Consider the following 25,085-nt stretch of genomic DNA (forward strand, 5'->3'; position numbering starts at 1 on the left):
AATTAGTAAACAAGTCTGCTACGGAGTCGAACTTAGTATCCTATACAGCAAGAACACGCAAGCAGACTTTAGCTTCAGCAAAGCAGCGACTGGGGAATCCTATTGGTACGCTGCACTGGTGAACTTGCCCGACGTGATCACAATTGCTCTTACCAGGTTGGTTTGTTCCGTTTATTTTTGGTAATATTCTATTGCATTGTACTTTGTAATTCTCACGAAATTTTACTTGTTTAGGTGTGAATTTCGTGGCGAATGGTAGATGATGGTTCTCCATTACCATGACGGACGCGAGAAAAGATGTGGACGCAATGACTAAGCATCAATTATAACCCGGTATTGTAATTTTAACATGTAAGTTTTAACGCAATATTAATAAGTCACTACGTTTAAAGCCAAACTGCTCTTAAAGCATGTTTTGTCTGTGAAACTATACTATGCTAAGTATACTATATGCAAGTAAAACGCCTATCCTATATGGTTATGTCAGTATGTATGTATGTGTGTGTTATATTCTTTTTGTTTCAATAAAGGGGTTCTTTAGTTGAAGTAACTCATGTAACTAAATCGTTAGTTTTATTTTTGGCATATGTGTTTGACGTTACTTAATGGTGAATTGTGGACCCTAGCCTAAACATTTTGTCTGCTTAGAAAGTCCTCCATATGCACAGCAGAGGCGCGGAGCAGTTAAGGGAACTGACGTCTTTCGTGTAGCAAGGTCACACAGATACAATTTCCAGTCATTAAGTCGGAATACCTTAGACCTTCCCTGGTCTTGACGACATGACTTCTATGCCAATGGCATTTAGTCAAGCACGACTGACGTCCCTTTAGGAGAAATCCTTGCACTATTTTAGCTAGGGTTGTTATGGCTGGTTGAAGCATGAAACTGCTGATTAACCTAACTCACGTATGATTTTAAGTTTTGGCCCATATTTTTTTGTGAAATGAATTTATCTTAAACTAAATTACCACTTTTAACGTTTTATGGTCTTTGTTGCTGTCTAATCCCAAAACATATTTTTTACTACTACAAACCTTTTTATTTGTCATGCAGCACGCAATTTCCATAAAAGCTTGATATTTTAAATTGTTTGAGCATTTTACTGCCGGTTTTCTTTTGTACACAGAAAAAAAGAATCACCGTGACAGCAAAACCAAGACGATAATGCGGCCGATAAACACCACAAGTCACCGAATTCAATGCAACCCAATTCGCAACAGCCAAAGTTCAATACGATATTGGATTTCGGATAGAAACTATCAATCTTCACAAGGAAGGGACGTGTGTAGCAACACGCATGTTTCCCTACTTAATTCTTTACACATTTGGAACACATACGGACCGAAGACTGCAGACGGTGTTAAGCTTTCCTGCCGGAGCTCCCACAGGCTTTCTGGCATCCTGCTGGACAACACATTTTTTCTGACACTTTGTTACAAAACGCCCATTTCGTAATCCTTCGACAAGCTAGTCTAGTCTTGTCTACTGTCTTAGTCGCTCGACCTCTCTCGGCCCTGTTGTTATTCTTGCCATCGCGCTGTAAACGTTCGCACGTTCTTTTAATAGTTAAATTCGCTGCAATTCGTGCCTTTCAATCGTGCCTTTCAATTAATAAACCAGTCTGCCACGGAGTTTCAAATCAAGTATAGTCTTCAGCAAGAACACGCAAGCAGACTTTAGCTTTAGCAAAGCAGCGACTGGAGAATCTCATTGGTACGCTGCAGTCTCATTCATCAAGATAGTCGGTATATGCTGAGTAATGAAACAGGTATAGACAAGATTGGTTGTGCGCTTGTTACTTTGTTTTTCCGAAGTCTCGTAAAGTAAACAAATAAATGTGGTGGCAAACGTCCTTTCAAAATTGACGGCAGATCAAAAAAAAAACACAGATTGATGATGTCATCAGTTGACAAACACGAAGAGCATTGAGTGTAAACGATTAAGTTTGCAACACCTGTAGACACTAGAACATCAGCCCAACAGCACTATTTGCAGCATGAACTCTTTAGCAGCTTTCGAGACTTGTCCCAAACAAATATGTCCTCGTACATCATACGTTTTTTTTTACATACGGGAAGGCTAAGCTATTTCGCCCCGGGCCACTAGCGCCTGACACTTCATGTTAATTGTACAAATATCTGGTTACATAGCTGTGAGGTTATAGTTAACGTAATATGATTTTTGAAGATTGCGGGTGTTAACGTTATATTCGCTTCACATGAAAACTAAACTGAATTAGCCTGCTTTTGCACTCTTTGAAAAAAATAACGTACAAGAGCTTTCGCGAGTAACCCTCGCTTCATCAGGTGTAAATCACACAGGGTGATTGACATAAGACTGGTACAGCACATTTAATAATTTGATGAAAATTAAAGCAGTAAAGTGTACTGAAAGGGTTGAGCTTTTGAGACTAAGTTTGTATACCAGAAGGCACATCAGTATCAAGCTAATACAGCAATTCTCAGCAAGCCTCTGTTTGCTGAATTTGTCAGCTATAATTTGCTTTGTTTTATGTTTGTTGTGTTTACCTGACCTGAGGTAATTTACAACAGAGCACGGCTTGTGTTTGGTTTGAAACTCATATTTTGTTGCATTTTTTTCGTTGTTGTACTAACGTTTCTTAAGGCAATCGTCATATAAAAATCATTGGGTGGAACAAAAACTCTTCAAGTTTTTAACCATAAAATGTGCTTGACAAACTGGGGGAAAGAAGTTTCGCCACTTTTGATATTTTTGACACTTTTGAGAGCTGATATTTCTGACAGCAGACAATGGTTGAGGTATTTTAATCACTATCACATTAAAGTCAAATAGCTTCATGAGATTATTAATCGCATAGTACAATTTCTAGTTGGATTTCAAGAATATCGGGATATAATGTTTCATTTTAAGTTGTTCGAGTGATCATCATGTTATGTTGTTTCATATAATACTTTTTATATGGGCATCGAAGTTGCTTGGGTCATTATCGCCATCATACGTTTTTGGTCACGACGATCCCATGTATGTATGAAGATGCCTGTGCAATGGCAAGGTCTGCCAAACCTTATTTTATAAAAATTCTCTGGATTTCTTGGTGTCAGCTTGCTGCTGTACGCTGATACCAAGCGAGAAAAGGGATGACCCATGACCACAAATGTATTGTTGGTCTGTAGACGCTTCAATGCTTCAGTGCGGTTCAACCTTAAACAAAATTATTTCTTTTTCAACACAGAAGTGGCATTGATAAATTAAACCCCTGATGTCATTTCCACTTCGTACAAGCATTTACAACAAACAATGATTAGTGTATTTTTAGGGGATCTAAAAACGACGATCCCAGCCCAGCAGACATGTTTCTCTTGTTGAGAACTATGTAATTCAGGTTGTTTTAAATCTTTCTAACAACTGAAACGCTGCCAGATTCCCAGGAAATCATCACCTGATTTCATAGAGGACTTGCTTAATAGCTGTAGAGGGATCTAGCCCTCGGTTAGGCATTGTTTACTGACTTGAATAAGCGAAATCGATTTTCATAAAAAAATTCTGCTGACGTTGATCCGAAGCCTGTTGCTTCGTTATATTTACTGATTCCATCAATGTAAAATTACCAGGGATTTCCGCACAAAACAAACGTTATTGGCCTGGCTAACAAGTATAGCACATGGGATGGGAAAATGGCTTCGTTTGTAATTCTGTAAGGTCCACGCGTTTAACTGTCGACCTTATACCACATTTCCGCTGAAAACGTGACGATTCTTCCATATGTTAGTACAGATATGCAACAAACCTTCCCATCCAGTCCATGTTTTGTTCATAAAAACTGCTCGTCAAAAAAAATTATTTTACCAGCGTAGGCAAACATGCTTTGGTCGCATTTGCGACGAAGAGTGATTTTGTTAAAAGTTGTCGTCGCCTTAGTTTGTATGGTCTTGGTTGCAAATGTCGTTTGGATTAAATCTATAAGTCCGAGTTTGAAACCAAAATCAAACCTGGCTAAATCAACTGCGTCACGTAGAGCGGCTTTAAAGACGACTGACGTCCCGTCAAATCAAGTATTTCGTATGGTCCGTTATAAATTGACTTCACAGGAGCTTCAGAGGTTAGGTAAGATTAAAAATAGTTTTTTGCGCTTATTATTATCGTTACTAATGGGTGACTACAAAATTCGTCAAGCTACATCGATATGAGATTATTTGTAAAGTGTAATAATATTTTGACTTGTAATTGTAATTCAACCTTTCCCTAGTTGGGCAAAAGGACTTAAGATGACATAAATTAAATTGTTTAGGTCAAAAAATACCTTATATATAAAGCCCAGCACATAAAACGTTTGAGATTATTCGCATCCAACATCAAACACTGCCGAACATGCAGTTTATCAAAAAACACAAGGAAAACAAAAATAAAATAAAAGCGAATTTTTTTAGCAAACAAGTCCACGCACGTATTATCATTGGAAGAACCCTACCTGAGCAGACATACAGGCATAAGGAAGCGATGTCGCCACGTGATGGACGATGAAGTTGAATTTTCCCAAATGATATATGATGACAAGTATCGCTTTGTGATGTGCGATGTCGCCAAGGTTAATATGATATAAAATAGGGTGTTATCAAATTTTTGGGGCAAGCTTATATGTTTAACGCAACGTAGCAAGGAAGGGGCCATTACTTTTAATGTTTTGATTCTATTCCCATAGAGTTGCTCAGGCTCTATTGAAATGTGCAAAGCTACAGTATATGAATGGATGTGAGAATAGTCTCCAGTTCAATTCTGCTCTGTTTTGTCAATTTTGTGCCGTTTTTTTCCGCAGAAGCTTTGCTTACGTGCCCTTAAGTACCCTGATTGTTTATATTTAACTATACCATTAACAAAACATTGTCATAACAACGAATTCCTATCAAAGATGTCGATCCTTGGTTAAATGCATTGATGTTTTACCAGGGCGCGTCCACAACATGGAGATACATTATCTGGTATTTGTTAGGAAAAGTTGATTCCCAAGTGAAATTAAAGGGGTTTAATATAGGTGACATCGTCCTCAACAGAGGAAACATGCCTGTGCTTGGAAGGTGATCGTCGTTTCTTTATAAGCTTAAAATACACTAATCATTGGTCGTTGTAAATGATATTAGCGAGTAATGGAACTGTCATCGGTGAATTAATTTAAAATGTCACTTGACCTTTAATTTAAGCTCTGTAGGCCAAGATGCATTGTGTCTATAAGTTGTTTTCATGAACCTTGTGTCAAATGATTTTTCCTGTGTCAAGCGCTTGACAGTAATAGTAATTGGTATTGAGGTTTTCACTTGTGTCACGCAAACGAAGTGTTGCTGGTTGGGTTGATCGTGAGGAACAATATTTTCATTGTTTTCATGAAGAAATAATTTTGTTTCGAAGGTTGAATCGAACTGAAGCATTGAAGCGTCTACAGACCTACACCACATTTGTGGTCATGCGTCATCCGTTTTCTCGCTTGGTATCAGCGTACAGCAGCAAGCTGACACCAAGAAATCCGGAAAACGTTTACAAAATGAGGTTCGGGAGACCGATCGCCCTTGCGCAGGCATCTTCATACATGCATGGGATCGTCGTGAACAAAGAAACGTAAGATGGCGAATGTGGTGAACCAATTAACTTTAAAGTCCATATGTGTAAAAAAAAATCACATTCTAACAACATAACACGATAATCACTTTGACAACTGTTTGGTTTATCCTGATCGTCTCAAAATCCACTTTATTTTTTTCGTTGAATATTTACTACAAAATTTTATGAACGTTTTTATGCTATATATTTGACCTTCATGCATATGTGATTAAAACACCTCAAGCATCGTTTATTTGCAGCAACATCAGTCGTTTTGATGTGGAAAGCGAACCGAAGTTCAAAAAACTCTCCAAAGGAGAAAAGTCAGATGTTCTCAAGTACATCGAAATTATCAAAAGTGGCGAAATTTCTTTTCCTCAGTTTGCCAAGTACGTTTTCTGATCAAAAACGTGGAGAGTTTTGTTCCACCAAATAATTTAGATGATGAATGCCCCAATGAAACCTTTCGCAGTAAAAAAATCGTTTCGCCCTGAACACCAAATCATGTTCATTTGCAAACTGCTTCAAGTCCAATTTAATGCCACCATATTTTATTTGTATGTTGTGATAAACCTTATACACTCGCAGGTTTGTGGCAAACACTCCCGGAAACCTCAGGTACGTCGACATGCACTGGCGCCCTCAAACATCCATCTGCAACCCTTGTGCGGTCAACTACGATTATATCATCAATTTCGAGGATCTAAATAAAGATTCGGATCGGATTTTAGAGTATTTGCAGAGGGAGGATCCAGCGGAGAAGCAGATTCGAATGAAACCACGAAAGTCGTTGATCAACAACAACAGAACCACCGAATATTTAAACATGTTGGATGCTGAAACTAAAGAGCGTCTGAGGCGGTTTTACAAACAGGACTTTGCTGTATACAGCTACACATAATTTTGCATACAGTTTGTGTCCATGACAGACGCTTCATGTCGTATCAATGGCCTATTAATGTGACCCTGCAATATAATGCAGTACTCCGTTGTTCAACATAAATATAGTAGGAACATATTCCCTTTTTGCACAAAATACCTTGATAAATTGTGCATACTGGATAAGGCCAACGTAAAAGTGTTACATGATGCGTTGTCTAACTGCGGTGGTAGAGACCCCCTAGGTGTGATTCATCCGTTTCTTTACTTCCCAACCCAAATATTAAACTCATTGCTGTGTTAAGATAAATGCTAAAAAGTAGTTTTAAATTTAGGTAAATGTAATTAAAAACTAATTTTACAGGTGATATATACATAATATATGATTAAATAAAGATGCATCTTACATATACACAAAAAATTGTAAGCTTCGGTTTGCAGCCTGATGTCGATGGTAGTAATAGTGACAACCATATATTTTTGATCCTGAAAAGTATTTGACTGAGCAATATGTGGTACCATGAGATGTATTCCCCAAAGCAAATCTAATTTTTTCCACACCGGAATTAGAACCCAGGATATCTTGGCCACGAATCCCAATCATGTTTTCTTCTAGGTATATGGGTCGGACACAAAATCATTTTGACACCATTTTCTATTTTTAGTTACTCCATAGCGCCATACAGTGGGATTGGTGAAATTGATGATATTATTTTCTTTACGCCTAGTGTAAAATATTAAGCAATGTGGAGCCAATAATATGAAATTGTGACACGGGGCCTGACGGCACTATTGGTTAAGCTTGCTTGGCCGTAGTGTTTCCACCTTGTTTGCTCCGTAAGGTTGCACCTAGTTTGGTGCCCAACGGATGACGGTGACTGTATAGTCACCACAAAGTGGAAGTCTTTGCTTGGCCGTTTGGTCTGCAAAGTTCGTCTTATAGTCACACCAGCTGCACTGATGAGACCTTTTAGGTCGAAACAGTGGCCATCTGTCTGCAGTAAAATATTAAGATTATAGTTAAAACCATCTGTCCAGAAATCAGGCGCGTCATTTTTGTTAACTTGATGGGAAGACTCGCAATGCAACGTACTGCACCTGTAAGCTATGCTGACTGCAAACTAGGTTTTGGTCTATTTTATTCGAAGAGTTGTTTGCACCTCGTGTAATTCTTAATTTTGTTTTAGTTTAAAAATAGTGGAAAATTTTTGGACTATTTCCAAGTGACAAAGTAATAGATATTGATGCCCAAACTACGAAAGTTCAGAGTTTACACTGCAGCTGGATATTTACTTAAAGTTGATGTTCCTATAACATTGTTACGAGATTTTGTCTGATCATAGGTAAATGAATAAGGTTTAGCTTAATTTGGTTCTAAAGCGGGGTACGATTTTACATTGGAAGAAATGACATGCCAACATCTTGATGTTCAAATCAACATGTGTCATAAAATGATAAGGTAAGCAAAATGATTCCTGGTTACTCAAAAAATCGATTTGCAGAAACATCATACTTATCCTCACGTATTATCGTGTCAAAGCAGATAAATTAGCTTACATAAAAGTAAACGCATATGTTTGAATAGAACAGACCGGACATTATCGAAACCGGGTGGTATTGTTTCAAAACGCTTTTACATGTCAATCAAATTATCGCCCGAAAGACCCAGTCGCCAGTGTCGTGTTAAATTCTACTTTGCACGTAATTGAGTCCTTGCTTGTGCATGGGTGAACGTGTGAATAAAATTACTCAGTTAGAACAGTGCAGCCCATCATTAGTCCAATACATTCGAAAGTAACACAATTACTACCAAATAAACATCCAATGTTGTTTCTGCATTTAGAAGAAACATCATCTCAATCCTCAGCACAATTTTGATTGTCATTTGCATTGCCAACATGACCCTGCTCATGATTGGTGGAAAAACGCGTTTTGGAAATATTCAAACAAATATAAATTCGCCAATGAAAGTTTTCGAAGCCATCATGCCTGCTGGACAGCAGCCAAAATCAATTACAGCTGCAAATTTGTGCGTCATCTTGTTAAAGCAATGCAATAAACGCTTTGCTCAAAACAAAACTCTTTGGCGAATCGAAGTACCTGATAGCGATTCCACTTTGTCCCTGGACGAATACAAGCGATGGCAAGCTGACGACTACATCAAAAGAAAAGCAAATCCTGGAGTAAAAAGATCGGTGCCTCCCACTATTAACGAGTTCAGGGTATTTGAGTTTTTTAATTTGCGTCACTGATTTTAATCGGCCCAACTCGTGGAAAGGAAAAAAAGCATCATTGCATTACAGAATACAGCTGACCTTAAACCCAAAACTGTCCTCAATAATTGGAAGGAAGATATTGATTTAAATGAAGTTGCTGCGGACATAGAGAGCGAAAGCAGAAACGTTTAAAACTTAAAGATGACGACATTTTACAGGTACAAAACTACATGCGTTGCCGTTGAATGTAAGACCAAAAAAACACAGTATTGAAGACCGTATTTTCGGTGTTACATTAATTTTTCTTCGTAACACACCCATAATAGAGACAGTCACTATCTTACAAAAGTAGTCCACAAATGAATAATGATGCTAACTAACACTTTAACGTATGATCTGTAGTCCTTATTCTTATTTCCGATCTCAGATTCCAGAAGTAAAACAGGAGGTATTCTACTCCACCTACAAAATACCCAACATCGTCCACTTCGTTTGGTTCGGATGTCATCGGATGCGAGTGGTTCACTATATTGCGTAAGGATTTGACTAATGTACTAATTCCTTCGCTTAACTCCTTACCCTTATAAAATGCTGGGAGCACTCAGGTACCAGAATCCTCGTATAATCCTTATTCACGGAGATTGTCTTCCCAGTGGAGAGTATTGGGAACATTTAAAGAAACAAGCAGGCGACAAGATACGTTTCATCAAAAGAACTCCTCCTAAACAAGTTTGGGGAATTCCCGTAAAGGTTGTTCAGTAATGGCAAAAAAACATGTATTCGAAAGAAAATGAAGACATATTTAAAGGCAAAATACTTATCACGTGGCACAAGTTGATCTGTATGGATGTGACGTCATTACCTGCGATTTGTCTGAAATATCACGTGTTGGGTCTAGTTTGTGTTGTACTTGGTTCTGACCTGCCGTACGTTACTTTCTTGCTCGCTGCTGGGCACAGCCTGTACAATCAGTGACAGTTTTTCACTGATGATGCAGTTATACCTTTTAAAATATTAGCATTTGCATTACCACAATGCCAACTGGCATGTTATTAGCTTTAACATTCACTTTCAAAGACATATTTCTTCTAAGAAATTAGCAAGATATTGTGCTGTTTAGGTTGTTGAACATCTTTCGGATGTAGCAAGACTGCAGATCCTGATGGAAGTTGGTGGTATTTATTAGGACACTGACAGCATTGTTTTGCGCAGTTGTGACACGTTTAGAAAACACTCAATGTTGATGCCCGAAGAGAACAATCACGGGTTAGGTAAGAATATGCTCAAATTAAAAGATTTATATGAGATAGTTGGTGATATGGACTTCAAGAAGTTTTACAATTTGCATGGTTTGGGTTCTTTAAATCGTCGATGAAAAAGAAATTTTTACCTTGGCAACTTTAGGTCTCAATACTTTTGGATTGTCATTTTTTGCAGCGAATTCAGTCATCTTCGCCAACCGGGACGCTTGGTTTTTACATAGGTGGTATCATGAGTACAAATACTTTAAGACAAGGAGTAAGTCTAGTACTTGGTTCTACTGCAAAATAATATGTGGGCAAAAATTTGAGTTAACTTGAACTCGTACGTTGCATTTAGATGGTCTTACAATTCCATTATCGTGCCCTGGGCCTTGTGGAAGAATTTTCCTGAGACAATTTACGTTGTTAAAGGACCGATAGGTCGTCCAAATTCGAAGGAGTTAGATTTCATATACTGGGACTTGTACGACTGGCACGGTCACTACATTGTACACGTTTATAGCAGGTTTCGAAAAAAACGTTTTTTGTTTGTTTCTTCATAAAACATCCTATTTGAAATTCTGATATACATATAGGTTTTTAAACATAATGGACCACACGGAGGAGCACACGTTAAAAGAACTGGCTATATTGAACACCACATACGGCCAGATGGCACGACATGTGCTATGGGAAGATGAAAAGGCACGCGATATAAAGGACTGGATTGTGAGCTGCAACCAAACTCATGGTCTAGTTAATTAAACTTGCTACAAGTTTTAAATGTGGTTGATGCAATTTTAGATTTATTTTGAATATGACAAGATTTTAAAACGAATTAAAACGACCTTTGTGAAGAACCACATGGCGTCCTGAGCGTTGATGTACAACAATACAAGCTATTTGAAGTACTATCTTCTTGTGTTTGCAATATTTTGTTGTATAAATTTTGTCATAGAAAATCTGGTATGTTCCATTTGCTTACCTGTCTCCAATTGTTTAGTTTATTTTTTAGTTAAGCGACATCAGTGGACAATAATTCGAATAAAATTTTCCCTGTCTAGTGGACAATAATGCAAATAAAATTTTCCCTGTCTAGTGGACAATAATGCAAATAAAATTTTTCCTGTCTAATTAAAAAAAACCTACTTGATGGCTAGTGATGCTTTTCATACAATCCCGGGTAACCGTACCCATTTACAGTATCCGGATACGTCACGGAAATGTACATTAATTCAACTGACAGCTGTGTAGTGTTTACCACATATACTGCTTTGGAACCCTCCTGCACAATACTTGTTTTTTCGTTGTTTATTACTCTACCTTCATTCCAATTTTGTCAGTGGTGTGTTACACTGCACCGGGTTAACATGGCGATCAAATGATTTAGTAGATGATTATCTAAACCCTGCCGCGCCGGATAAGATACAACTGGGCTATATTAAAAGTGAATCGATTTTGTCACTGAACGAAATGTGATGGCAAACTGAAAGATAATAAGCAATTGCCATTACAAAGTGCATTACTTTCACAAAAAGTTTGTCCCAAATAATAGTTTATGACACTCAGTGGTTGCATCAAACTCCGAAACTAAAAAACTAATTTCAGGTTACGTAATATTTAGGCCAGATATGCATCGTATTGACAAAACAAACTCTTTAAATTCATCTTTTCCGTCATAGAAATAGAAACAAGCAAAATTTATGAATGTTTGCTTTACAGCGCCATGGAGTAGCTGAAAGTTAAATAAAAGGCGAAAATGCGCAGTATCAAAAGGTTAAATGTTGAACTCTAGGTAAGGTCAAATCTTTTATTGTTTCAGAAGATTTTAGCATTGATTGGAAACTCATTTCTTATCTACGGTGGACGATGTGTTACGTCACACGTATATGCCACATTTAACTCTTGTAAAAATATTATTCAGGCAATTCTGCCCTTTTGGTGATCTGGCGATCATATTATGACTCAAGAAAAAAAACACCCATGGTAATTGATTTTGACCGGTTAAAACATAAGGCGAAATGTATATTTCCATGCATTCTGCATCTTATACTTCTTAATTAGCTTTACCTTTGTTCATAGATTTTTTTTAAAATGCACTGGGCTATTCAGGAATCCTATAGGGTTTTGGTTAGGATTGACTTCTCTGTATACGGATCGGGCGTTGTCAATGTCCGACTTTAGTTTCTTTCAAAAACACTTCTTTCTCGAAAAGAATAGTTTTTTTAATATAAACGCTGTATGGCGCTAGGGAGCAATCAAGAATTTGATTGCGAAAAAAGCAATTGCAAATCTCATAGCGCGCAGAATCAACCAGATAACCGCCATTGTTTGCTGTCAGCAGTTTACGATACATTAGACAGTAGCAGTACCAAAAATCAGAGGTAAATTCACGTAGAAAATTAGAACAGTTTTCATTGTTCGTATTTCATAATATAAGTGTTTTGCGCCAGATCATATAGTGCGCACAGAGGTAGAAACCGCCCAAGTTGATAGTTTTGTGTACGATGAACATATATTGTTTGAAGTGTTTGCCACGTGCGGCTAAGAGTTGTGCACTTATCTCTTGATGAAGATCAGTTTCTCTTGAACTGAACGTTAATATCTTACCCAACAACTTGACGTTCAAATTAAAAAACTGTTGCAATATGATAAGGTAAGCAAAATTGTACATGGTACCAATTTAGATAAAAGATTTATTTTATTTCGTTGCAACAAAGCAGATCAATTGACACTAATAAGAACAAAACGATTTTGTTTCAAAGTAGAATAGACCGGATGCTATTGCTCTCTTGCAGTATTGTTACATTATACATTCAAATGTCAATCAATAGTGTCGCGCATTCATCTTCAATACATGTGTTTAGTGCTGAAATGAAACAGCACGCTTTAAACTCCCAGTCGTTAAATGATAAAATAATCGCAAAACTTTTTCGTTTGTATAGGCCGCGCTACACTTTAAGTATGTATACTACAATAAGTATATAATATTAAATTGTTTTCGTATTTTTAGACGAAATTTTTTCGCAATCCTCGGCGTTTTCCTGATCACAACATTTGTTGTCAACATGACTGTGTACATTTCTCATCCAAAGACACATTTCCATAAAATTAAACCAACAGCATCTCAATCGTTCTTAACAACGTTTCGCGCTTTCGGGGAAGAGGCGCCGACGAAAACAGTAACTGCGTCACAGTTGGAAGCCATCATGATGTTGGAATGTAATAAAACTGTTGCAAATAAAACTATGTGGCGAATTGAAGTTCCTGGTAACAAAGTGATGTCGTTGGAGGAATACAAGCAATGGCAAGCTGTTGACTTCATCAGAAGAAAAGCAAATCCAGTAGCAAAGCGCATGGCGCATCCCACAATTAGCCCGTTCAAGGCAAGGTTAATGCTTTTTGTTATTTTTGCATGAATCAACCACAAAAATGATTTGTTTTACTGCAGAAATCCTATGCAGATCCCAAATTTACTTTACATGATTGGAGAGAGGATATCGATTTAAACGAAATTACTGCGAATTTAGAAAAGGAGCGACATGACCGATTAAATCTTAACGACGACGACATTTTGCAGGTTGAGTTATAATAGCATCAGTACCCATTTACAGTTTGTTTAGTTGCACATTTTATATTATTGTAATGTTTTCCAAATTTAAGTAAAGATGATTTGCCTACCTTGTATATACATTGACCACAACCAATATAATCAGAAGCTTCTGAAAGTATACTTAATCGTAATGGAAAATAGCATCAAAACAAACAAAAGAAACCAATACGTTCATTCATATGGAAAACCGTATGATATTTACTTTTTGTATTGTAAGCTTAACAATGCGTGCAAATATGTCAGTGGTAAACCTAACAACGCCAGCCCAATGAAGCGCGATGTCGTAAAAATATCAAGAAAAGCTTTTTTTCCGATATCAGATTCCCGAAGTAAAAGAGGAGGTGTTCTACTCCACCTACAAAATACCCAATATCATCCACTTCGTTTGGTTCGGATGCCGACAGATGGGAGTGGTTCATTATATGACGTAGGCTCTTGTAATTGTCCCAAGAGATTCGGAACACATACTGACGACTTAACTTTATCAGGATGCTGGGAACACTCAAGTACCAGAATCCTCGTCTAATCCTTATTCACGGCGATTGCCCTCCAATGGGAGAGTACTGGGATCATCTGAAGAAACGAGCAGGAGACAAGATCCGATTGATCAAAAGGACTCCGCCAAAAGAAGTTTGGGGAATTCCCATAGAGGTTGTATACAAGCTGCGAATTTGGCCAAACAAATGCACGTGTTGTTGCGAAAAAGCAATTGACACATTTGTCGTCCAGGTTATAGAGCATCGTTCGGATGTAGCAAGACTGCAGATTCTACTGGAAGTTGGTGGTATATACTTGGACACAGACAGCTTTGTTTTGCGCAATTTTGACGCGTTGAGAAACCACACGATGTTACTACCCGAGGAATGTGGTTACGCTTTAGGTAAGAAAAAATATCAACTCAATGCAAACTTTCACTAGCATTGCAGCCAAGCTGGATCAGCTACCTTTATATAGAAATGGCCTGTGTAGTAGGTTGATCCTGCCTTGTCATGTGTTAGCACTAAGCACTTCTTTGTTTTCTGTGTTAGTTACTAACATTTCGCTATCGTTGACTATGGTTAAGGCAATGCAACCTACAGTTTCCCTGAATTGTTTCTTGTCTTTTACTAGGTTGAGATTAACAACAGTTAAAATAGTTTTCTGTTTGTTTTACAGCGAATTCCGTCATCTTCGCCAACCGGGACGCCTGGTTTTTACGGAGGTGGTATCATGAGTACAAATACTTCAAAGACAAGGAGTAAGTCTAGTGCTTGGTTCAATGCACTCTAATATCGGTGCTCAATGTTCTAATCAACTTAAACCACATATGTTTAATTTAGGTGGGGTACCAATTCCGTCGTCGTGCCTTGGGCCTTGTGGAAAATATTTCCCGACAAAATTTTCGTCAGTCAAGGACCGATTGGTCGACCCAGTTGGCCGGAACTGGGACATATATATTGGGAATTGTACGACTGGCATAATCACTACATCATGCACGTATTCAGCAGGTTTTTACAACAAATACATTTTCTAGTTTTCCGGTGACTTCCAGAAAGTCATGTCTTTATATCCACAGGTTTACAAATTACATGGTTCACACACAAGAACACACGCTGAAAGAACTCGCGATCTTGAACACAACATTTGGTGAAATGTCGCGCCATATTCTGTGGGAAGATGAGAAGGCTCGTGATATAACGGACTGGATTGTAAGCTGCAATCAAACACAAGGCTTGATTGACTGAACGAAGCAAAATACGCAATGAAATGTTGTTTTATTAAACTGTAACTCTCTGATGCGCGTTATGAGGTCTCCTACAATATCGTTATTTTGTTGAATTTCTGTCCTTTTCGTCATATCTTTATAAACATTTTTTTGAAACGAGGATATATGTCGCGTTCAGCAAAACACATACCAGAGTTTTCGTGAAAAGTATTTTTAGCGAAAACGAATTGTTTTTATTGATTGAAGATCGACTTTTTGTTGGTGGTAGAAATCGAGTGTGATTTTACTAAAGCGCAAAATTGATTTCTAACTTCGTTCCTATCTAAAAGAATCATTTTTGCAACGTTACTCATGCAGTTGTGAACTTTTATCTAACTTACTGGTTGTATAAAAAATAACGCCATGACGTAAGTTATAAGTATTTTAAATTTTCCACTTAACGTAACATTCAAAAAATTATGATTACCTTTTCGTTTAGTGGGTTTTAGTTTTTTCTCATCGTAATTTCTCGATGTAAATTAATTTGCACATTTAGTAAAAAACAGTAAAACACAAATAACAGCTTGGATTGAAGGGGCATTCGTCCACCTACAGCTTATCAACATCATTTTCAAAGTTTTTTTTCAAATTTCTTCAACAACAACATTTTTAGAAACTGTGTATAAGCTGCAGACAGATGGCCACTGTTTCGGGCCTGACGGCACAATTGGTCGAGCTTTGCTTGGCCATAGTGTTTCCACCTTGTTTTCTCCGTAAGGTTGCACCTAGTTTGGTGCCCAACGGATGACGGTGATTGTATAGTCACCACAAAGTGGAAGTCTTTGCTTGGCCGTTTGGTCAGCAAAGTCGTCTTATAGTCACACCAGCTGCACTGATGAGACCTGAAAGGTCGAAACAGTGGCCATCTGTCTGCAGCTTATCCACCATTCATATTATTGGCTCCACATTGCTTATCCATTTTAGAAAAAATTTTGAAGTCTGATGTCGTGCCAGCAATTTTAGCTATACCTACATTACGACATAAAATATTGGATTTACTGCCAAAGCATTTCCAAACCAAACTAATTCCAATAGGTTTAATGTGTCGTTGTGTCGTGGTTTCAAAATTGCTTTATGTAACAAGTTCTGTAACATCGAAAATCACTCATGCACAACCTCTGCGTCACACAGTAAACATATAATTCAATTTCCACACAATATCAATTTTGCCTTGTATGTGACATCATAATGCAAGAGAACTTTTTTCCTTCTGCCATGCTTCGTAAAACTGAGTTGTTAGGTACCACGTGTAGCGTGCTGAATTTAATGTCAAGTTTATTTTACTAAAGCTAGAGTTGCCTTGATTCTATTTGAATAAGGTTGAATAAGTTGCTGTAAGATATATTAATCGGCTTGGTGTGTTGATGTTTCGTGTGATCTGGCTCAAAACTCAAAAAAAACATTGCTTAACTGGAATCTTAGTGTACGTTTTCTTCACAGAAAACCGTGTTCGTGTTCTTGCTCGTATCCGTGTACGTGCTCGTGTTCGTGTTCTTGCACGTGTACCTCGTACGTGTTGTCAAGTGCCTGTGCCCGTGTGGCAAATACACGCGTTTTGGGAAATTGACATTCCTTCTTGGTGTGACGACGGCGCGGTGCCAGACGCGCAAATTCTGCCGTTACATTAAAGTTTTCGGAGTCTTTCTGAAACAAAGTTTCCAAGAAGTTCTACTTTTTGACGATCTGTGAAGAAATGGATGAGACTATATCTCCGCTTGAATCGCCGGAGCCTACACGGTTGAGACCTCTCGCCGCTCAAGTCGTACTGTCCCATGACGAGATACACCGCCATGTCGACAAGCTCAACAGTTGGTATGCAGTGGCTGAGACTGGCATTTTAAATAAGGACCACTCCCTACTGCAAGTAGCTAAGTTCCAAATTAACGAATGCTACTCACAATTGCAAAATATGTACGGAATGTATATTGCCTCTTGCGAAGACTCAGACAACCGCGTTGTATGCGAGGACGAGTTGAAGTCCGTCGAACAATGTAAGAAGGAGTTCGAAACCAGAATTGCGGAGTTAACGCCATTTGAACTACCAAATGCATTGCCCGAACTTGTGCTACGCCCACAGCATAGGGCACTAACTGTGGCTTCAAGCCACAGATCCTCACGGTCCAGCCGCTCACGTTCGTCTGTGGCGAGCTCATCTGCGACAGAAAGAAGTCGTCTAGAGGCAAAGGTGGAGCGAGAGTTGGCATTGATTCGTCTAAAACAGGTCGAGGAAGAAAACGATCTAGTTCAAGTGCAACAGAAGGCAGATTTGGAAAAGGTTGCTTTAGAAGCAGAAAGGCGGAAGTTAAAGGCAAAATACGATTTCCAGGCTGCCGATGCAAGGGCAAGAATATTGAATGAAGAACCCAATGATCTGACATCGCCGGACAAGGGGCCCAACCATGGTCAGGGCCCAGAACTTGAATTGACTTCCTCGGTGCTGGCTGTCGTAGAAGTTCCGACGACGCCTTCTGCTGCCAGAGATTGTGCGTCCCATATCCAAAATGGGGAAGTATCACGTGACAACGTTAGTCCTCTTGTACGTGCTCCTGTATTAAATACACAATCGGACTTGGAAATGAAAGAGAGCCCAGCTGTATTACCGTGCATCGTAAAGGCAGTTGGAGAAGGCATGAGTATGCCGAAGCCCGACCACATGACGTTCTCGGGAAAACCTACGGATTATTGGATGTTTGTACGTTACTTTGAATCGAATCTCGAATGCAAGACTCGAAGTGACGATATGCGCCTGACATTGCTTGTCAATCAATGCAAAGGAAAGGCGAGGTCTCTGATTGAACACTGTTCTGTCCTGGAGACAAAGGAAGGCTATCCAGAGGCAAGAAACATTCTCTACGAGAACTTCGGTAAGCCTTATATAGTCGCTAGAGCTTTCGTAGAGGAGTTGACTAATGGCCCTAACTTGAAACCTGACGATGCAGCCGGTATACGCGCCTATGCACAGACTATGAAAAAATGCTTGTTGGTACTCCGCCAACTTGGAAATTTTGCTGACTTAAACACTATAGATCGTTTGGTGGCTTTGGCGAACAAGCTGCCATATGAGTCGCAAAGGCTTTGGCGCCGCCGAGTTGCGCAGATTGTAAGAAAAACTGGCAGGGAGGCAGATTTCGCAGATCTTGTTGAATTTGTCGAAGAAGAATCTGCCGTAGTGAACACTTTACCTGGCCAGTTGTGTGTGTCCCGGAAAATTGAAGAAAAGAAACGTGCTGGTAAACCCAGTGGAAGAAATGTTACCTGCGCCACTGTGACAACAAATCCAAGTTCGTCGCCTACCCCAATTTTGAGCTGTCCATGCTGCAAACGTAATCACGTATTGGAAAGATGTGAGGCGTTTGGTAAAAAATCCAAGGTTCAAAGAAGAGAGTTTCTAAGGGATAAATTTATGTGCTATAACTGTTTTGGTTATCGACACACGTCGAAGTTTTGCACAAGGCCAAGTGCATGTGCTGTTCGGGGCTGCACCCTCGCGCACCACACATTGCTGCACGAAGATATGCCAAATCCTGTACGTTCGAGGACATACGTGCCTGCGTCGGAAAATTATAATAGAATTCCGCGCAGCGAACCCCCCAGGAGCCAGACTAACAATTCTACAGCCAGGTGCAATGTGATAAAGAATGGCCATTCAGCGTACTTTTCGGTTATTCCGGTGAAAATTCGAGCCAATGGTCGAGAGGTCAAGACGTACGCTTTCCTCGACCAGGGATCCGATACAAGTTTTTACGACAAAAGGTTAGCAGATCTACTTTCGATAGACGGAAGTCCGAGACAAGTTACCATGTCCAGCGTCGGGAGAAGGCCCGAAAATTACAGCGGAATCAGCGCAAATTTTCGCGTTTTGTCGTTAAGCGAAGATGAAGAAATCAGTGTAGACAATGCCTTGTCTATTGACTCTATTCCAGTCGAGCCTAATCCAACCCCGAGAAATACGGAACTGAATGGTCTTCCACACCTTCAGGGATTGGAATTTCCTCAGTTGTGTAATGGTGAGGTGCTACTACTTTGGCACTGACGTTCCGTATGCCCATAGAGTAATGGAGATGAGAACAGGAGGCCGCAAACAACCATTTGCTGCGAGAACACCGCTGGGGTGGTCTCTCGTCGGCCCGTCAATCTGTTATCCTGCCGTTGATAATATTTCAGTTAACTTCCTTAAATGTGAATCATGGAGAGAGGAATTCCAGCAAGAGCCTGATGACATTCCATTCCCAACGTCAGTTGAGGATAGAAAAGTGCTCAACATGATGAAGGACTCGGTTAAACATACCGATGGACATTTCTATTTGCCGCTTCCATGGCGAAGTGAAGTTAGTCTGCCACAGGACAGCCGTTCTATGGCTGAGCGACGGCTTTGGTCGCTGAAGAAACGCTTGTCGCGCGACCTCGTGTTAAAAGACAAGTACGTAGAGAATATTCAATGTTACATCGACAAGGGCTACGCAGAGGAGCTCAAAGAAGAAGGACGTTTCCCTGGCAATGTGCATTGGTACTTGCCGCACCACCCGGTTCGGCATCCACGAAAGCCTGAAAAGGTACGCATCGTTTTTGATTGCGCAGCGCAGCATAAGGGACTGTCGCTTAACGACGCGTTGCTGCAAGGGCCCGACTTAGTAAACAGTTTAATCGGCGTTCTGGAGAGATTCCGTATGAACAGTATCGCTTTAGTGGCGGACGTGGAAGCAATGTTCCACCAGGTCCGCGTTCAAAAACAGGACATTGATGCCTTGAGATTTTTGTGGTGGCCGGGGGGAGACTTATCTAAAACTCCTACGGTTCACCGAATGCTGGTGCACATTTTTGGCGCCACGTCGTCGCCTAGCTGTGCCACATTTTGCTTGCGGGAGACGGCCGAAAAATTTGGTGGCAGATTTGACAGAGACGTTGGGGACATCGTTCGCAACGATTTTTATGTTGACGACTGTTTGACTTCAACCGATACAGTCGAACACGCTGTTGGAATTGTGGCGCAGCTATGCGACTTGCTAAAAATGGGAGGATTCCGCCTCACTAAGTGGATGTCTAACAGTCAAAACGTCTTGGATCAAATTCCCGAGACAGAAAGGGCTAAATCGGTAACTGATGTAAATTTGGACGCCTCCGTGAAAGAGCGTGTGCTTGGCGTCTACTGGAGTGTAAAGAATGATGAATTTGGGTTCAGCATAGCTGATACAATGCAAGGCAAGAAATTCACACGTCGCAATATTTTATCTGCTGTTAATACGCTGTATGACCCGTTGGGTTTTGCGGCACCCGTTACTTTGATTGCTAAGGTGTTGCAGCAGGAAATAATTCGACAGAAATTGGGATGGGATGATGAGCTGCCAGAAAATGATGTTGAGGAATGGAGACGCTGGCTATCCCAGCTGCCGGAGCTCGAAAAGCTAACACTCCCCCGCTGTTTCAAGCCGGCGACGTTCGGCTCAGTGGCGAAGTCCGAGATGCATCACTTTTCGGATGCGTCTACTCAAGGATACGGAACCGTATCATACCTCCGGTTGGTAAACGTTAATGGTAAGGTACATTGCTCGTTTTTATTTGGCAAGGCAAAGGTAACACCACCTAAAACCGAGAGCATTTCCAGGCTTGAACTGGCCGCTGCTGTTCTAGCGGTGAAGGCCGACAAGTGGCTTCGACGCCAATTGAAGTTGGATAACTGTACGTCCGTTTTTTGGACGGACTCGTGCGCCGTCCGGCAGAGCATATACAACCAAAGTAAACGTTTTGGTACATTTGTTGCAAACAGGTTGGCTAAAATTCATCGACAGACAAACCCTGAACAATGGAGACATGTTGGGTCACAGCAGAATCCCGCGGACGATGCTTCGCGTGGTTTGTCGGTACGTAAGCTTATCAGCTCTCGATGGCTGACAGGTCCGAAGTTTCTCTGGCAGAAAGAAGATCAATGGCCCACCCCACCAGAAATGAAAACACAGCTGCCACAGGAGTTCAAGCCAGCTGAGAGGAAAAGAATTGTCGTCAACGTTTCCACACAGTTGGAGTCAACCGATCGACTGATGAATCACTATTCATCTCTTCATAAATTAAAGACATCGGTCGCGTGGCTGTTACGATTCAAGTCATTCCTGCTTTTAAAGGTTTCAGCGAACACTGGCAAATTGACAGTGGATGAGTTAAAGAAAGCGGAATTGGAAATAATCAAGTACGTACAACGTCAGTGCTTCGCTCCCGTGATTGACATTTTGTCACAGGTCGGAAAGTCTGAAAGGGAGTTGCAGAAGAAACTGAAGAAGTCGAAATATGCCAGTTCGTTGGCAAAGCTTAACCCCCAGCTGTGTGATGAAGTTCTGCGGATTGGGGGGAGGTTGGAGAAGGCGCCGATTGCCTTCGAGGCGAAACACCCGATCATACTGCCGTATGATCACCACTTAACAGCACTTATTATCTTGCGCCACCATCACAAGGTTGGCCACTGCGGGACTGGCCACACATGGACTTCGCTGCGTCAGCGCTTTTGGATCATAAAGGGTGGTGCCGCAGTGAGGAAGGAACTCAGCAAATGTATGCTGTGTCGCAAAAGGAATGTTCGACGTGGACAACAACAAATGGCTGACTTGCCATTTGCCCGACTGAAGCCCGACGAGCCGCCGTTTACTTACGTCGGCATCGACTACTTTGGTCCATTCATGGTGAAACGAGGAAGAAGTGAGACAAAGAGCTACGGGTGCATTTTCACCTGCTTGACTATGCGAGCCGTACACATTGAGGTGTCGCCCGACTTGTCTACGGACGCGTTTATTAACGCATTGCGTCGCTTTATTGCAAGAAGAGGCCGACCAAAAGAAATATACAGCGATAATGGAACCAACTTTGTAGGTGCCGAAAGGGTCCTACGTGAAGGACTGCAAGGACTCCGGCAATCCCGCCTAGAGTCATACTTCAAACGACAAGAAATTAAGTGGAACTTTAATTGTCCTGCTGCTTCACATATGGGAGGTTCGTGGGAGAGAATGATCAGATCGATTCGTCGCATTTTAAACACAATGCTTACAAGGAACCCAACGATTGGCGGGGACATGCTGCAAACCCTGATGATCGAAGTGGAAGGCATTTTAAATTCGAGGCCGCTAACGCCGATCAGTTTCACCTGTACAGAAGATGAGCCACTTACGCCCAATCATCTGTTGTTGGGTCGTGCTTGCGACAGCATTCCAATCGGGCTTATCAATCCCAAAGATTGCTACAGTCGAAGGCGGTGGAAACACATTCAATACCTCGCCGACGAATTTTGGAGAAGATGGTCACGTGAATATTTGCCCACAATTGCCTTGCGTCAGAAGTGGCCCGACCGACAACGCAATTTTCAAACCGGAGATGTGGTGATGATCGTAGATGAGACACAACCCCGACGTCGTTGGGAGATGGGACGGGTTCTGCGTGCGTTCCCGGACGGTCACGGTGTTGTCCGTCAGGTCGAAGTTAAAACGCAATCTGGCTCCACATATAAACGGCCGATTGCAAAATTGTGCTTGCTTTGTGAGGCGAGCACGACAAACGAATAAGTGCATCCGACGCATTCAGGCCACGCAGTCGTCGAACTGACCCTGAATTGCGGTGCACAGGATCCAACACTGATGAAGATAGATCATGGACGCTATGTCGATCTTGTTTGCCGCTTTATAAATGCGGAATATTGCAAATGCCAGGCTGGAGCTTGCTCGCCGGCGGCACGCATGTTGCTTTCTTTACATCGTTGTTTCGTGATTTCAATGTTTTCTTTGTTTATTTGTAAATGTGTTAGCAGTGAACCACACATTTAAGGGGGAGAATGTAACATCGAAAATCACTCATGCACAACCTCTGCGTCACACAGTAAACATATAATTCAATTTCCACACAATATCAATTTTGCCTTGTATGTGACATCATAATGCAAGAGAACTTTTTTCCTTCTGCCATGCTTCGTAAAACTGAGCAGGGTTGCCATTTGGCCGTCTTCACGGCCAAATTCCAGAAATTTGGCCGTTTGAAAATCGGCCTGGCCGCGAAAAAATCGTTTGGCCGTAAGGCAGATATTTGGCCGAATTTGGCCGAATTTCACTTGGTACTATATAAATCCACAAAAGGCATTGCTGGTTTCAGGTTATCAATAGATTTGTGGACGATTGTGTTGTCATAAATTTGTCTCAGAAAAATTGTTACGTCATAAACTAATCTTGACTGAGTTGGCAAAGAATTATGCTGCAATCGTAATGTTTTAGCAACATAACCGGTTTTGAAACCACTGATAAGCATATAGATAACTGTGTTTTAAACATACAATTTACGAATTTATTTCCGGCTATATAGTCGTTTCTAAAGGAAATCATCAAACTTATAACGTGATTTGGCCGAATTTTGGCCGTAAGAGAAAAAAAATATCAAAAACGTGATTTGGCCGAATTTTGGCCGTAAGAGAAAAAAAAATTGGCCGTCAAGTGTTTTGACCATCTGGCAGCCCTGAAACTGAGTTGTTAGGTACCACGTGTAGCGTGCTGAATTTAATGTCAAGTTTATTTTACTAAAGCTAGAGTTGCCTTGATTCTATTTGAATAAGGTTGAATAAGTTGCTGTAAGATATATTAATCGGCTTGGTGTGTTGATGTTTCGTGTGATCTGGCTCAAAACTCCGGTAAGGGTATTTTTTATTAACATTGCTTAACTGGAATCTTAGTGTACGTTTTCTTCACAGAAAACCGTGTTCGTGTTCGTGTTCTTGCTCGTATCCGTGTACGTGCTCGTGTTCGTGTTCTTGCACGTGTACCTCGTACGTGTTGTCAAGTGCCTGTGCCCGTGTGGCAAATACACGCGTTTTTGGAAATTGACATTCCTTCTTGGTGTGACGACGGCGCGGTGCCAGACGCGCAAATTCTGCCGTTACAAGTTCATAAAAACTCTTTCAAATAACATAGATATGAGTCACCACTGTCGTAAAATCAGGAACATCAATATTTAAATGACCAAGTTCTGGTGTGTTAATTAGGCACACGGTCAATACTCGTGGTCATGCGGTAGAAAAAAAACCTTTTATCAGGCTTGTCTTCCGTCCATCATTCAAAAAAACTGCTGCAGGATCTGTTTTTGTTTCAGACCTATAGGAGCGGTTCACACCGACAACACAGCGTGTTGATCAACAACAAGATCTACGATGAAATAACAAGCGCAACCTCCAAATGATCCCGACATCTTTTTACACCACCACGATTGGACTGTCCTCTGGAGTCTGTCGATACGGATCAAAGGAATTAAACCGAGTTGGCGTTTGCTTTTTTGGTGGGTTTTTGCTTTGACCAGCACGGACTGATGGCCACATACCTTCACGTGCAACATGTCGCAACCCATCACCTTCCAGTGCGACTGGTTGCGATCCGTGACGGAATCACTTTCACTTCACTCGATAACTGTTATGGTTTTATCGATGTCCATGCCATTTCCATTGTGTATTGTTCATCTGCGTTGTTGTTTTTTTCGCAAAATACACACATCGATAAAAAGAGCAAACTAATTGTTATGCCTTATTCGGTGTGTGCTACGTAAAAGTAGTTTCATTTGATAACACTATGGGCGCCATGTAAAAGTGTAAATCATTTACCATGCGTTTATGAAGATCACAGAAAGGCACAAGACTAACTCAACTTTGAAATTAGACTAGATTTGAGCAGCAGAGGCAAAACTTCCAACAACTTTGCTATAAAGTGTTGTGTTAGTGAAGACTGACCGTTTTTTTTTGGTTGACGCAGTGTCAGCTTTCTGTGGCAGCTGATGAAAGTATATGAATTACCAGTGACTGGGTTCTTTAGAA

The 25,085-nt window shown here is 40.5% G+C and overlaps 4 protein-coding genes and 1 pseudogene across 5 annotated transcripts; all 5 read left to right on the top strand.

The window, feature by feature from the left end:
- The first annotated feature begins 3,389 nt into the window (after window positions 1–3,389).
- On the top strand, window positions 3,390–6,850 carry LOC145911836 (carbohydrate sulfotransferase 11-like). Of its 2 annotated transcripts, XM_082999276.1 has the most exons (7): window positions 3,390–4,087; window positions 4,411–4,568; window positions 4,928–5,055; window positions 5,384–5,590; window positions 5,833–5,961; window positions 6,161–6,237; window positions 6,304–6,411. In XM_082999276.1, coding segments are annotated over exons 1-7 (945 nt in total). In that variant the 5' UTR covers window positions 3,390–3,843; the 3' UTR covers window positions 6,306–6,411. The 2 variants fall into 2 exon arrangements, with proteins under 2 accessions (XP_082855402.1, XP_082855401.1); XM_082999275.1 differs by having other exon boundaries at window positions 6,161–6,850.
- Window positions 6,851–8,436: 1,586 nt separating this feature from the next.
- On the top strand, window positions 8,437–10,673 carry LOC145912050 (uncharacterized; annotated as a pseudogene).
- A 2,483-nt stretch (window positions 10,674–13,156) lies between these two features.
- On the top strand, window positions 13,157–15,245 carry LOC145912051 (uncharacterized). The gene is made up of 8 exons (XM_082999473.1): window positions 13,157–13,294; window positions 13,360–13,488; window positions 13,842–13,948; window positions 14,010–14,172; window positions 14,251–14,401; window positions 14,677–14,758; window positions 14,841–15,008; window positions 15,077–15,245. The coding sequence occupies exons 1-8, from the start codon at window positions 13,157–13,159 to the stop codon at window positions 15,243–15,245; spliced, it is 1,107 nt and encodes a 368-aa protein (XP_082855599.1).
- A 2,626-nt stretch (window positions 15,246–17,871) lies between these two features.
- Window positions 17,872–19,298, top strand: LOC145912052 (uncharacterized). Its single transcript, XM_082999474.1, has one exon. The coding sequence runs from the start codon at window positions 17,895–17,897 to the stop codon at window positions 19,296–19,298; it is 1,404 nt and encodes a 467-aa protein (XP_082855600.1). The 5' UTR covers window positions 17,872–17,894.
- A 22-nt stretch (window positions 19,299–19,320) lies between these two features.
- On the top strand, window positions 19,321–22,806 carry LOC145912053 (uncharacterized). The gene has a single exon (XM_082999475.1). The coding sequence runs from the start codon at window positions 19,321–19,323 to the stop codon at window positions 22,804–22,806; it is 3,486 nt and encodes a 1,161-aa protein (XP_082855601.1).
- The last annotated feature ends 2,279 nt before the right edge of the window (window positions 22,807–25,085 follow it).

This window comes from Ascidia mentula, chromosome 8 (genome assembly GCF_947561715.1).
Source record: "Ascidia mentula chromosome 8, kaAscMent1.1, whole genome shotgun sequence".
NCBI classification, from domain to species: Eukaryota; Metazoa; Chordata; class Ascidiacea; order Phlebobranchia; family Ascidiidae; genus Ascidia; species Ascidia mentula.